Genomic DNA, 16,509 nt, shown 5'->3' with positions numbered 1-16,509 from the left:
TGTTCACGGTGACCTGAGTTTGATTCCCAGCTCGATGTCCTATGCCGATCCTTCTTCTTCTTCTTCTTCTTCTTCTTCTTCTTCTTCTCCTCCTTCTTCTTCTTCTTCTTCTTCTTCTTCTTCTTCTTCTTCTTCTTCTTCTTCTTCTTCTTCTTCTTCTTCTTCTTCTTCTTCTTCTTCTTCTTCTTCTTCTTCTTCTTCTTCTTATTATTATTATTATTATTATTATTATTATTATTTTATTGTGCTATTTTAAAGAGCCCATATTATGGGTTTTTGAAAATGCCCTTCCATGTAGTGTGTAACACAGCTCTAAGTGAAGTGAAATATCCAGCTAAGGCTTAAATCTGTAAGTGTACAGTGTTTAAAACTATTGATTCATCTATAAAAGAGTCGACTCATAGTGCTTCAAACGAGTCGCCTTGATAACGAGTCATTAGGTGTTTCGCGATGACGCAGCCACGAAACACAAGCCTCGCCAGTAGTTACGCGCGCAAACCAGGGAGATTTGAAACCTGCGGCCCCACCCACTAACACAGAAAAAACACTAGACACACACACACACAGACGCCGCCGGTCGAATGAAGTCACGCTGTGCTCAGATGGATAATATTGACAGTCTCTACCCAAAGATGAGTTGTTAACCTGGTACAGTACACGCGGTTACTCTTTATATTCTCTTATCACATGTAAGCCACGTTAAAAACGCGACGCGTGCCGCTTTGTTTACGGATTTAACGTTAAAGGCTTTTGTGAGCTCGCGTTCCACTGCCGTTTGTCGTTGCTATGGCGATCGATCGTAAGCTAGGAGACAGGAGACTCGTGTCACTTTCCCTAGTTCTTCTGAGGAGCGTTGTGTGTGTGTGTGTGTGTGTGTGTGTGTATGTGTGTGTGTGTGTGTGTGTGTGTGTGAGAGAGAGAGAGAGAGACTCGCGTCGCTTTCCCTAGTTCTTCTGAGGAGCGTTGTGTGTGTGTGTGAGAGAGAGAGAGAGAGAGAGAGACTCGCGTCGCTTTCCCTAGTTTTTCTGAGGAGCGTTGTGTGTGTGTGTGTGTGTGAGAGAGAGAGAGAGAGAGAGAGAGAGAGAGAGAGAGAGACTCGCGTCGCTTTCCCTAGTTCTTCTGAGGAGCGTTGTGTGTGTGTGTGTGAGAGAGAGAGAGAGGGAGAGGGAGAGAGAGAGACTCGCGTCGATCTCCCCAGTTCTTCTGAGGAGGGTTGTGTGTGTGTGTGTGAAAAAAGCCTTACACTATGAAGCGCGTGTGCACTGTGACTACTTTTATATAGTTGATTACCAGCTGGGCATTTCACTCTGTCTCGTGCTGAAGCCTGTCACTGTCGACCAATCGCAGCAGGCTGTCATCGGTCCAATCAGCACAGATTAGCTTCGCGCTGAGGAGGGGGTTGGGAACAAATGAATCGCTGAACGATTCATATGGGAGTCGTTGGGATAATTAGGTAAAAATAAATGCAGATTATAAGACCATCAAAGTGTTTTATGACCTTGCATGCATATTAGACTGTTGTTGGAGACCCTTACAACCTAAATATGACCCTATTTCATGTATAATATGGGCTCTTTAAGGTCACAAGTGGTTGTGTAAGCATTTCACTGCATATCATACTGCGTGTGACTCAGTATGTGACAAATAAAATATGATTTTGAATTTGAATGCATCAACTCTTTCTGATTCATAAAAAAACAACAAAAGAATCATTCAGCAGTCGTTCCACTAGTAATGCCACAGAAAATGAATGAAATGCTGAATAAATATTCTCTCTCTCTGTCTCGCAGCACATATCAGAGTTGCTGGCCGTGGTCAGGCTTCCATTTATCCACCCCAGTTACCTGCTGAATGTGGTGGACAATGAGGAGTTGATTAAATCGTCTGAGGCTTGTCGAGACCTGGTGAACGAGGCCAAACGATACCACATGCTGCCTCATGCGCGGCAGGAGATGCAGACGCCCAGGACGAGGCCCAGACTCTCTGCAGGTCAGACAGTTTATCAGAACTTTTCACACTGTACTTCAGTAATACTTTATAATAACTACTGTACACTGAGAAAAAGGATTCAAAGGATTTACTACATTTTGTTTAAGGTAAGTGGTTGGAAACAATTTATATTGGCTGAATTTAACAACATAGGTTCATTCTGAAAATGTCTTCTGGAGATCATGAATTATGTAGCCAGAAGTAGGTATAGCTGTATTTCATCTTTAAAACGAATGCTATGGGATGGTATGATGTTTATTTTCGCACTTACCAGCTGACCGCCTACCTCCGTATGTACGGCTTTTACGATGTTATCAGTTTCTCCGGTAGCTCGCCGCATACATTGGTGAACTTGAGACACAGAGCAGAATTGACTGCAACGACAGAGTTCCAGTCCGATGAAGAACGGTTTTAGAAAGCAGGTTAGACCAAAACAGAAGCCAAAAAAAAAAAACAAGTAAATAACAGGGTGAGAATGTGGTACAATCTGAAAATGTGGTAAAAATGAGGCTGCCGAGAGGGCTTCTTTTTCTGGATTGCTTTTGAAAACACTGTCAGTTGGGTTTAGGGAAGGGGGTGGGCGCTGATCAATTGATGCTTTTTAAAACATTTATTAATTGGGTTTAGGAAAGGGGGTGGGTGGGGGTGTTGGTCAGTCAGTCGGCATTGGCCTCTGGTGAATTTACATGAGAACAGCAGGAGCGAATGGAACTCGCGAGAGAAATTTGAGATTAAAAAGCGTACACAGTGTCCTCTGGTGAATTCGTGAAAACAAAAAATACAAAAAATGTAGCTCCTGGGACAGATTTTGCTCTCTCCAAAAATGTATAAAGAGATACGTATTCAGAGCCTGGTTTGGAAGTTAAACAAACAAATTAAGTTGAACATTACTAAATCGGATTTGTTTAAATTCAGCCCACAAAAATTGTGTCAGCACTTGCCTTAAAAAAAATTGAAATCAATTGAATATTTTTTTGCACACAATATAAATCATCTATAAAGCATTGGGCAATAGTTAGCTCATTATTTGTTAAGCATTAACTCTACATTAATGGATGTTAGTAAGCAGTTTATAACTACAGCTACAAATGCTGTGTTCTAGACTGATCAGTACACGCATAATGTGCTTAATGATTGTGTTTCATACTTGGTTAATGATTCAATTTTTATTACTAAATTAAGTATTGCAGTATTTCAACATCGGCTCATTGCAAATACTGTATGTACCCCCTTATACATTTCTGGAGAGTGCAAATTATGTAGCCAGAGGTACAATTTTGTGTTTAAAATGAACGTTACAGAGTGGTATGACGCTGCCGACGACTTCTCTTACTTTTTCACGCCGTGCATGGTGGCGGACTTGAGATGCAGAGAGAAATTAACCATGACAATGGGGTTTGAGTCTTGTGAAGAACAGGTCCAGAAAGCAGGTACTAAAACAAAAGGCAATAAATAACATAAACAAATAAATAACATGAGAATGTGGTAAGATCTAAAAATGTAGTAAAAATCGGGCTGCTTTTCTTTTTCTGGACTGCTTTTGAAAAGCCTTTGGTTGGGTTAAGGAAAGGAGTTGGTGGGGTTATTAGTCAGTCAGTCGGTCAGTCAGTTGACCACGGCCTCTGGTGGATTTACACAAGAACAGCAGGCATGAAAGGGCACCCTCGAGAGAAATTTGAGCTCTGAAAAAGCATACACAGCGGCCTCTGGTGCATTCACAAAAACAAAAACAGCAAAAAAATAAACATTTTGGGACATATTTCACTCTCTCCAGAAATGTATACAGGGGTACATTTCCATAATGAGTGACATTATTTACAAACCAGTTGTTTAAGAATAGATGATTTTTTTTAAAAGTCATTCATAATGCAAAAGTAAACGATTAATAAACTATTCAAATTAACATTTATTTATCTTATTATTAAAGCATAGAATAAAAGTTACTTTCTATGTTAATAAATGCTTTATTAACTCAACTTCATCCATTTGTGTGACCTAATCTAGTGAGGGCTATTCATAAATCCCTTATAAATAAATATTTGCTAATGCTTAATAAATAAATCATTATGTGTAGTTATTATAACGGGTTACTCGTACTTCTCATCTATTCTTTGCTAGTCTCACATTGCAGTAGCCAGACTTTTGACCGAATGGTAAAAATAAAAGTCTGTTTCAGCTTATTCTGGCTGACGAACCAGCCACTTGCAGGAAGAGAGCGTCTGGATGAGATATAAAGCAATCACTCAGAGTTGATTTGGTTTTTATGAGCCGTGTAGTAGCACGTACATCTCTAATAGATGATGCCACACAATATCTTCTTTATTTGTTTATTTATTTTATTACTATTATTTTTTACTGGATTTTCTGAAATACATACCATAATGGACATTAAATGGGACATGCAAGCTGTTTTATTCTAAAGCTTTTACACCTGAAGACATAAGAAAATTCCCTATAGTGAAGCATAGACATCTGTGACTGAAACACTGAAAACATACATTTATTTAATATTCAAGTCATTAATTAGAGTGATTTAATAATTATCACTTAAAAACTGCATTATTTATTATTTAATATTTGCACATAATTATTTAAAATTGTATATATTCATCAAACCAATTCAACTTGAAGTGTACACACCTTCTGTACATATACATTTGTAATTATGTTCATATCTATCTGCATACCTCTCATTATTAAAAGCAGCCTGTACATATATTCATCTATTGTAAATGTGTTCATAGTTAATACAACCTGTATATAATGTTCAAAGTACATTCATCTTTAAATATCATCATAGTTGTTCTATAATTGCACTTTATAAATATATCCTGCACTTGCTGCTATTGGACTCCTGGTTAGACCTAAACTGCATTTCGTTGCCTTGTACTTGGGGTAATATCAAACAAAGTTGAATCCAATCAAATCTAAAAAAAAAAACAAAAAACATGCATTTAGGGCAATTTGTGTCAACTTCGATTTGATATACCACATTCATTTGTTGTCGCTGGAATAAACATTTGTTTTGGGTTTTTTTTATCCCATAAATGATTTAAATAATGCAGATACCCCTGACTATGACTACTGACTATGATTTAAAGAATACAATGCTCATATAAAGTGAAACTTTTTTTTTTTTTTTTTTTTAGTAATTTGTTTTGGTTTTGGTTTTTTATTACTTTTTTTTCTAGAAACGGGAAATATTTAATTTAATAATAAAACAGTTTTATTTAAAAAACGTTTATTTAACAATTGTTTAACCCATTTTATATAATAATAAACACTTAATACAAATATAAACCAGAAATTATAACAGCAATTAATATAAACAACATTTATTATCAGTGGCTATGTTTATTTCTAATATTTGATTAATTTTCCACAGTAATAGATCTATTAATCAATTAATCGGATAAGCCTTCTCTGCTTTCTTTGAAGATCTCGTGACCACACATACACATTATTAGCCCCCTGTTTATTTTTTTCCCCAATTAAACGTAACAGTTTTAATAACTCATCTCTAATAACTGATTTATTTTATCTTTGCCATGATGACAGTAAATAATATTTGACTAGATATTTTTAAGACACTTCTATCAGCTTAAAATGATATTTAAATGCTTAACTAGGTTAATTAGGTTAACTAGGCAGGTTAGGGTAATTAGGCAAGTTGTTGTATAATGATGGTTTGTTCTGTAGACTATCGAAAAAATATATAGCTTAAGGGCCTAATAATAATTGACCCTAAAATGGCTGATTAAAAACTGCTTTTATTCTAGCTGAAATAAAACAAATAAGACTTTCTCTAGAAGAAAAAATATTATCAGACATACTGTGAAAATTTCCCTGCTCTGTTAAACATCATTTGGGAAATATTGAAAAAAGAAAAAGAAATTCAAAGGGGGCCTAATAATTCTGACCTCAACTGTACACACATTTTTCCTGGGAGACTCCCGTATTTCAGTCGTGGCTCATGGGGAAAATTATAGGTGACCTATTATTTAAAAGCCGAATTTATGTTACGACTCCAAAGCTTGTGAAAACAAAAATACATAGCATATGTTAATGCTTTTAATTTATATTGGGTTATTTATTAAGTATCTGTACTGTATATGACATGGGCCTGTTGGTTAGAACATTTCTGCAGTGGTTTGCGTGTCAAATTGTAAAAGTAGACTTTTCCAAAAAAAATAAAATAAACAATGTCCTACTTAATAATAATAACAATAATAATAATAATAATAATAATAATAATAATAATAATAATAATAATAATAATAATAATAATAATAACAATAATAATAATAATAATAATAATAATAATAATAATAATAATAATAATAACAATAATAATAATAATAATAATAATAATAATAATAATATTAATAATAATAGTAATAATATTAATAATAATAGTAATAATAATAATAACAATAACAATAATCGTCATGATCATTGGTATTATTAATATTATTATGAAAGTATGATTTTTTTTATTTCCTAATAAATAATAAATATTACATTTCTTATTTCTTAACAAATAACCTCATTATTTATTGATATATATGATTTATTTGTGATATTAGAATACGTGTTAGCTTTTGTAAGTGATTTTATGTTTTAGAAGAAAATATGTAATGTTCTCAATAATATCTGTAAAGGAAACACAGGCCCTATATGTGCCTTTACATATATTTCAGTCAACATAGAAAGCGAGTGTGTGTTTTTACCAAGACTAATATTGGATTTTATTTTAAATGCGTGTGCGTGTTAAACAATATAATTTCCACAAACAAATTATGGGGTTTTCTCTAAAGAAGTTGTTACTCCACCCTGTTTAGAGCGTCATTATGGGCGTTTTACATTATAACAAATGTGGTTCAAACGATGGATCTGTGACAGAGAAACTACAGGCTTTGGGAAACACTCGTCACTACATCGTTCTTTCCCCAAATGATGCATCGTACTATGATAGTTCAGCTGCGAGTTACGTTGTTGTTTGGGAAACGCACCCCTGCATAATGCTTATATAAAATAAATATAATGAGCAAATCAAAAAAATGTTTTACCGATAGGAAACTGCGTTAAATAGATTTATTTTAAACAAAATGTTGATTACAAATTTAATTTATATATTTTTGTAATCCATTAAATCAAATAATTTCACAGTTTAAAATGCAATTATTTACTTTAACAAGTTGATTTTACTTAAAAAAAGTCAGTAAACCCATGGACTTAACTTTTATAATTATGCACATAGTTTGTTTACTCACTAATTAAAGGGCGATGAGTTTACTCTTTTTTCTTTAAGTAAAGTCAACTAATTGCATTTTAGAGTGCATTAAAAGTTTCAGCCCTAATGAAAAACACAGCTAATGTTTATTGTCACAATTTTCCCCTCTCCACAATTGTTTACCAAAATCAAAAATTCAGTTTTGTGCATCACTAGTCCAGCCCCATCTGAAGCATCCAAACCTGCTCTTTCCGAACCTGCAAATGGCCCGCGTTCGGTTATTCCGATAGCCGTGCATCTCAGGGTCTCTCCCACTGTATCTGAAGTCAATCTGGGGCTGCTGTAAAAATGCAAGCAAACTAATTTATGGTTCAATAAGGCTGTCCTCATGCAGCGCCGTGAATCACTCCGGCTCTCCTCTCCAGCCCCCATGATTCCCTCAGCAAAGCGTGAGCCTGTGAGTGAGCTGTACATTTATTTAATCTTGATATACTGTGGCTCTCTTTCTCTCGCCCCTGAGTTTTATTGATCTCGGCCCACTGCAGTGTAAGAGCCGAAACCCTGCCTCGCTGGACCCGGATCAATCTCACAGGAGCGATATAACACACACAACACACAACACACACACATCATTATTATTACCATATATACATATATCGGAAACTGTAGCTGAAACTGTGGTTTGCTGAAATGCTCGTAATATGGAGCAGTTAAACTTTACAGAGCTTTTAAAGATGGAGTGTTGTATGTACAGTACATATCAGCTGTATAAGGAGGCAAATTTATATTTAAATATATGCTATGAGATAATTTAAACAAGTTATTATTCATGTACATGGTTGTGTAAATTACTAGGCTTTGCTATAAAGTCTAGTTGAATGAATCAGATCACTGGATTCACTGGAATGAATCGATTCTTCATAGTGGATCGATTCATGCTTTCTTATTAATCAAATTGTATGCAGAATGAATCAAGTCTTTAAAATGAATCAATTATTTTGAGTGAACTGATTTACTAATTCTAATAAACACAAATCAATTAATTTACAAAAAATGAACTTGTTTCTTTAGAGTGAATCGATTCACTAGAGTAAATTTAGCATTTCTAAATAGTCTAGCAGAATGAATCACATAAGTAGAATGAATCTATTCTTAGAGTGAATTGATTCAGTAAATTTAGCCTTTCTAATAATGTCTACTAGAATGCAGAGTGAATCAAAACATTAGATTGAGTCATTTCTTTAGAGTGAACTGATTCTTTCCGATAAAGTCTAGTAGAATGCAAAATGAATAAAATCACTGGACTTACAAAAATGAATCTGTAAATGAAAATGAATTACTAGAGTAAATCTAGGCTTTCCAATATAGTTCAGCAGAATGAATCCAATCACTAAAATAAATCTGTTCTTTTGAGTGAATTGATTCACTAAAGTAAATTTAGTCTTTGAGTAAAATCTAGTAGAATGCAGAATGAATCAAATAATTAGAATGAATCTGTCCTTTTGAGTGAATTGATTCACTAAAGTAAATTTAGGCTATCTGATCAAGTGTAGTGGAATGTTGAATGAATCAGATCACTATTAATTTATGAGAGTAACTTGCTTCACTAAAGTAAATTTGGGCATTTCAATAAAGTCTAGTAGAATGCAGAATGAATTAAGTCAATCGAATGAATCATTTCTTTACAGTAAATTGATTCACTAAAGTATATTTAGCCTTAGCAATACAGTCTAATAGAATGCAGAGTGAATCAAGTGATTAGAATGAATCTATTATTTTGAGTGAATTGATTAACTCAAGCAAATTTAACCATTCTGATAAAGTTTAGTGGAATGTTGAATAAATGAATTCACTAGAATGAATCGTTTTTTTAGGCTGAATTCTTTTAATCACTTGATTCACAAAAAAATGAATCGATTTACAAGAGTAAAGTTGACTTTCCAATTAAGTCTGGAAGAATGTATAATGAATCAAATCACTAGAATGTATCATTTCTTTAGAGTGAATTGTTTGACTAAAGTAAATTTAGGCTTTACAATACAATCTAGTAGAATGCTGAATGAATCATAAGAATTAATCTACTCTTTTGAGTAAATTAATTTACTAAAGTAAATTTTGCCTTTCAATACAGTCTAGTAGAACACAGAATGAATCAAATAATTAGAATGAATCTATTTTTTTGAGTGAATTGATTCACTAAAGTAAATGCAGGCTTTCTGATCAAGTTTAGTAGAATGTTGAATGAATCAAATCACTAGAATGAATCAGTTCTTTAGAGTGAATTGATTCACTAAAGTACATTTAGTCTTTCTAGTAGAGTCTAGTAGAATGTAAAATGAATCAAATCACTAGAATGAATAGTTTCTTTAGTGTGAATTGATTTCAATTAAATTTAGCTTATCTGCTAGTGGAATGTGGATTGAATCAAATCACTGGATTTACTCAAATGAATCTGTTCTTTAGAGTGAATCGATACACTAGAGTAAATTTAGGCTTTACAATACAGTCTAGTAGAATGCAAAATGAATAAAATCACTTGAATGAATCATTTCTTTAGAGTGAATTGTTTTACTAAAGTAAGTTTAGGTTTTACTGTATAATCTAGTAAAATGCTGAATGAATCATTAGAATTAATCTATTCTTTTGAGTGAATTGATTTACTAAAGTAAGTTTAATCTTTCTGATGCTGTTTAGTAGAATGTTGAATAAATCAAATCACCAGATTGACAAAAATTTATATTTCCTGTACAGTGAATCAATTCACTAAAGTAAATTTGCCTTTACAGTCAATCAGAATGCAGAATGAATCAAATCACTAGAACTACTTGAATGAATCTATTTTTAGAGTAATATTCAAGTGTACTCCATATATCCCAGATTTGATCCTAATAAACATCTTTAATTCTTGGTAAATACGATGCATAGTTTACAGCCTTTCAGCACACTATGTTTGTTTTTACTATCAAACGAGATATTTATGGAAATAAGTTGCCTCGGCAGACGAACAAATTGCTCTTGGGCTCTGAGATTTTTCCTACTTGGCGGCCAGGACTCGGAGACTCTTTTCAATAAAGTAAGGTTTAATTATTGTCTGAAAGGTATTAGGAGCTGTGCATGAATGTCGTGTCACTCCGCAGAACTTATTTTCTGCTTGGAGGAGTTAAAGTAATTGGTAAACAAATGTCATTGTATGATGCTGAATGAGTTTTGTTGCTGTGGTCTGACAGCTGGTAAACAAACAACAGGGTTCACCCAGTGGTTTTATCAGATTGGAGATTAACACTTGTTTAGAAACCTTCATATGATATATGATGTTAGATGTTGAGTCACACAAAGAACATGTGAAGGTTTTGAGACTGAATACAGACTGTTTTTGAGCATTTTTGTTCACAAACTTACAAAATGCATTTGCTATTACATTGTACTATACATTTACTATTATTCAACCAGCAAATATTTTGGTTTTATTAGTTGTTTTGTTTTTTGTTTTTACCAGAAACGACACCGGTTTCTCCCCAAAATAATAAGAGACATCATTGTGGGAAAAATATTTTTCAGATTTTATATACATTTGAGCCAAAACTTGAAGTCAGAATTTGCCATCGATATTAATCATTTCGGTTTGACTGTATATAATACATTGCCACATTTTATTTTAATAAAACACACACACACACACATTTATATATATATTTATATTATGTGCAGTGCCACAGAAGTAGCAGTGTGATATGGCTGTATATCAGCACTGGTGGGAGACGTGCGTTGGCTCAAGTCCACAGGCCGAGTGCCTTAGTGTTCCACCAGTGCGATGTACAGCCATATCGCTCTGTTACGAGTGTGATATTGCGTTTATACAACAGTTCAAACAGCAGAAACAGCAGAAACTTTTTCTACTTCAAAAACGTCACTTTAGAGCTAGTTTTTGAATGATTCTCTAGCGTAATGTCTAAAGTGATGACAAAACAAACTTGTTATTTTGCTCACATTTTAAGATTATAAGGCTGAACAACATAAAATGCCATCAGTCTACAGAGATTTCCCAGTATTTCTCTGTTGCAATCGGGATATCACAATAATTAATCGCAACAAAGCCAAAGCAAAGCAAACTCTAGCAGATTACAATGGTATAAATACAGCATTACAAAAAACAAAAAAGAGAGATCAACTTACCTTTTTTTTTAAGATTGTCACTTACCTTTTCTGTAATGATTTGATCAGCTGTAGTTTGAAATTTATGCTGTTTTTCTCGCCTAAGGACTTATTATGCAGTTTCTGTCGCCATCTTGTGGCGCAACCATCTTTGCTCTACTCTGTATGACAGGCTAATGGCCACCAACACCCTGAATCACCGAAATTATAAATATTTAAAATAGGCACTATACTTATAAATAAACTACATCGTTGTAATCTAAACAACTACATTCTCGCCAAAAAAAGTCTCAAAAGTAGATTATGTTGTCCAGCAGCTGCAATATTTGCCAAACTGTAGTGAGTTTATTGATCTGCTGTCACTCTATGTGGGCGGAGTAATACAGAAGGGTGAAGAGGCTGTACAAGTGCTGTTACTGCAGAATATCGCACGGCTATCAGCTAATCAGATTCGAGAACTAGACAGAACTGTTGTGTATATATGGTCAAAGCATGGTATTTTTAAAAAAAAATTATGCCATGGCAGTATATAAATCCCCATAGTACTTTTTTTCTGGAAAATTCTACTGAATAAAAATGGTACTATTAATAATTAATAGCATATATACAGTAGTATAATACTATTAATAATGCTATTTTCTCTTTTGATATATATTTTTATTTATATTTAATCCATTGATTGCTATTTGCATTTGTAATTTGGATTAGTAAATACATTTATTTATTGATTGATTTATTTATTGATTCAGTGGTGATTCCAGATAAATCAGTGACCAAGTCGAAGGATAGTGTTTCGTTTTGTTTGTTTATTTATTTATTTGTTTGTTTATTCAGCGGTGACTCCTGATAAATCAGTGACTAAGCCGAAGGATAGTGTTTCGTTTTGTTTGTTTATTTATTTATTTATTTATTTGTTTATTCAGTGGTGACTCCTGATAAATTAGTGACTAAGCCGAAGGATAGTGTTTTGTTTTGTTTGTTTGTTTGTTTGTTTGTTTGTTTTATTTATTTATTTATTTATTTATTTATTTATTTATTTATTTATTTATTTATTTATTTATTCATTTATTCAGTGGTGACTCCTGATAAATCAGTGACTAAGCCAAAGGATAGTGTTTTGTTTTGTTTATTTATTTATTTATCTATTTATTTATTGGTGACCCCAGATAAATCAGTGACTAAGCCTGAAGATAGTGTTTTGTTTTATTTATTTATTTATTTATTTATTTATTTATTTATTTATTTATTTATTTATTTATTTATTTATTTATTTATTTATTTATTTATTTTTTATTTATTTTTTATTTATTTATTTATTTGTGACCCCAGATAAATCAATGACTAAGCTGAAGGATAGTGTTTTGTTTTGTTTGTTTGTTTGTTTATTTTATTTATTTATTTATTTATTTATTTATTTATTCTCTTTTTATTTGTGTTTGGTTTTGTTCTGCTTCATTGGTTAAGTAAATCTATTGCATTTTATTTGGTATTCTTTTAATTATTCATTATTTTGTCTGAGTCCATATAAATGATGCTGGTGTGATAAACAATAGATGTATTTATATTTACTCTTTACCTTACTCTCGATATTCAATTTGTTTGGTCACAGAAAAGACCAGCAAAGTTATTTTTTATTTTTTATTTTTACTTTAGTCACAGTTTAATTCTCTGTTATTAATTAACGTTTAATTTATCGTTCTATTGTTATGTTATTAAATTTTAGGTTGTGCTTTAGTTTATTTTAATACTATTATCACAGCACCACCCTAGCACTCTTGTCATTATGCTGCTTAGATGCATGTCCTTTTTTTTTCTCTCCAACATCTGTGACTTTTATTTGCTTACCAAGGATGGACTTGTCTCCTTTCGGCACTTTTTATTAAGTGTTTGATTGTTTGGCTGTGTACAGAACTCTTGAGTGAACTCGTCTCCGGCTTGACCATCTGGCGGCCCATCTGATGGAGGTTATGAAACGCCGCGTGAGGGCCTGTCACCCGTAGGACCCGTTTATGAAAAAGAGAGTGAAAACTAGGGTAGAAGTCAAAGACGAAAAGCAGGGATGTGCACCACAAATTGCTTTCTTTTTAGTGACAGAGATTGAGGAAGCGCTGCCAGGAGTTTGTAATTGCTGTGTGTTTGGCTGAGCGCATTTACTCTCCACCTGAGCTTCGCTGATAAGTCTCTTATGTATGAAAAGACACAGAAGAGGTGCTGTGATGTCACCCGTGAAAGGCGCCTTGCTGAGCACGCTCTTTGGATTCGGGATGTCGGTTTCCGCAAATTCTCATGAGTAATCGTTGTTTCATTTAATGATCGATTAAGGGATTAATAAATTAACCTGAAAGGAACAGTTCACCCAAAAATGAAAATTAGCCCATAATTTACTCGCCCTCAAGCCATCCTCTGTGTATTCGACTTTATCAGACTAACACAGTCGGAGTACTTTTAAATGTTATCCTGGCTCTTCCATGCTGTTTAATGGATTGGGACTTTTTTTTTTTACCTTCCTAAAGTGCATAAAGCATATATATATATATATATATTTCCTATAATTTTTTTCTTCTGGAGAAAGTGTTATTTATTTTATTTTGGCTAGAATAAAAGAAGTTTTACATGATTTAAAAACCATTTTACGGTCAGTATTAATAGCCCCCTTAAGCTATATTTTCTCTATTGCCTACCCTAACCCTAACCATCATTATACAATACCTTGCCTAATTACCCTAGCCTGCCTAGTTAACCTAATTAACCTAGTTAAACCTTTAAATGTCACTTTAAGCTGTATAGAAATGTCTTGAAAAATATCTAGTCAAATATTATTTTCTGTCATCATGGCAAAGATAAAATAAATCAGTTATTAGAAATGAGTTATTAAAACTATTTTGTTCAGAAATGTGTTATTATCTAATAGTAATTACTATAGTATACTTTAGCCTTTACTACAGTATAGATCTCCTCAGTTCCCAGATCCCTCAGTCATCTTTCCATCAAGCAAATTTCTGGTGTTAGGCTAATTGGTTGATGACGTCACTGACCAGAGTGAGAGGTCTTAGTAATCCACCAATTTTGTTGTCCACCGGAAAACCGGAAGAAGACGGAATCATCATTCTTTCCATCATATGGATTTACTTTAGACACCGGCCTCACAGCTCTGTGAATGTCTGTGCTGTCTTTTATCGATCTGCAATCGTTAAATGTAGCTTGTGTGGACGCTACTGCGCTACTTGACTAAAGAAATAGCTCTGCTACTGAAAAGCTATTTGATTTATAAAGTAGAGACGCTACCGCCACGCTACTGAGAAATGTATTTAAGCTACAACTGCCACCACACACATTGACCGTGCACTTTAGATATGCTTAAAGTCATAATCATCGTAAACACAAATGGATTTTAGTTGCATTATTGAAGTGCTGTACCGACAGGTAAACTCCATAATCAGACTATCACCATCATGTAGGACTTTTAGCTGCATTTTGTGTCAGGATAAGTCATACACACATAGCTGTTTGACACTATTCTCTGCACCTACCACACTGTAAAACCCAAAAAGTTAAGGTTACACAAACCTTTTGAAAATTGCAACAAACAATTTAAGTTCAAAAACTAATCCTAATGTATCTAATCCTAGTACAAATCCTAGTACTGTGAACTTAATCTATTTGAGTAAATGAAGCCATTTGAGCACAGTAAACCCTGATACATTTACATTTACATTTACATTTAGTCATTTAGCAGACGCTTTTATCCAAAGCGACTTACAAATGAGGACAAGGAAGCAATTTACACAACTATAAGAGCAGCAGTGAACAAGCGCTATAGACAAGTTTCAGGCATGCAAAAGTCTAAAAAGCAAAACATTAGTAGAAATTTTTTTATTTTTATTTTTATTTATTTTTTTTTTTGAGAGAGAGAGAGAGAGAGAGAGAAAGAGGGCACAGTTAGTGGTATAGCCAGAGAGGCAATTGCAGATTAGGAGGAAAAGTGGAGACTAAACAGTTGCGTTTTTAGTCGTTTCTTGAAGACAGCAAGTGACTCTGCTGTTCTGATGTAGTTAGGGAGTTCATTCCACCAACTGGGCAGATTGAATGTGAGAGTTCGGGAAAGTGATTTCTTCCCTCTTTGGGATGGAACAACGAGGCGACGTTCATTCACAGAACGCAAGTTTCTGGAGGGCATATATATCTGCAGAAGTGAGAGCAGATACGAAGGAGCACAGCTAGAGGTCACTTTGTAAGCAAACATCAGAGCTTTGAATTTGATGCGGGCAGCAACTGGAAGCCAGTGCAAACGGGTGAGTAGCGGAGTGACATGTGCTCTTTTGGGTTCATCAAAGACCACTCATGCTGCTGCGTTCTGAAGCAGCTGAAGAGGTTTGATAGAACTAGCTGGTAGCCCGGCTAGCAGAGAGTTGCAATAGTCCAGTTTGGAGAGGACAAGAGCTTGAACAATGAGTTGAGCTGTATGTTCAGATAGGAAGGGTCGGACCTTTCTGATGTTGTAGAGTGCGAATCTGCAAGATATGCGGTACAGGTGAATCTGCAAGATAAATGAAGAGAACTCAAACCAGCTGAGTACTGTAAAACCCTATAAGTTAAGGCAACTCAAACAGAGTAGGGAAACCGATTGCTACAAACCATTTGAGTAAAAAAAAAAACTAATCTATATGAGTACTGTGAACCTACTCTAATTAAATTGAAGTAATGAGGTATTTAATTACTCATTACCTTCAACACTGAGTTCAATACTCTTTTCAAGTGAGTAGAATTAACTTTCATTAAAGTTTGAGTTAACTACACCCATTTCATTTATTGAAATTGACTGTTGGGTTTTTACAACTCTCTCCCATCAGTCCATACGTCATACTCGCAGGGCCGGCACGTCCATTGAGGCAGAAACCTCCCTCACCACCCGCGCCCTCAGCAGCTATATACGTGCCTAGGGCGGCAGAATAGAGCGGGCGGCGTCCGCGACCACCCGCGTCCTCAGTTATATCCGCGACCCCCCCCCCCATGTTCTCCCTCCATTTGTGTGGGTTTCCTCCGGGTTCTCCGGTTTCCCCCACAGTCCAAAGATATGCGGTACAGGTGAATTGGGTAGGCTAAATTGTCCGTAGTGTATGAGTGTGAATAAGTGT

At 34.3% G+C, this 16,509-nt stretch overlaps 1 protein-coding gene across 1 annotated transcript in view; it reads left to right on the top strand.

Annotated features, from left to right (window-relative positions):
• Positions 1-16,509, top strand: part of LOC130247406 (kelch-like protein 29) — a 198,368-nt gene that overhangs the window by 79,064 nt on the left and 102,795 nt on the right. The window contains exon 4 of the mRNA XM_056480630.1: positions 1,791-1,989. Within this exon, the coding sequence (XP_056336605.1) occupies positions 1,791-1,989 (199 nt within the window). The remainder of the gene's footprint in view (positions 1-1,790; positions 1,990-16,509) is intronic.

Source organism: Danio aesculapii, chromosome 20 (assembly GCF_903798145.1).
Source record: "Danio aesculapii chromosome 20, fDanAes4.1, whole genome shotgun sequence".
NCBI classification, from domain to species: domain Eukaryota; kingdom Metazoa; phylum Chordata; class Actinopteri; order Cypriniformes; family Danionidae; genus Danio; species Danio aesculapii.
The sequence above is the reverse complement of the archived record's forward strand: the minus strand, read 5'-3'. Positions and strand labels throughout refer to the sequence as shown.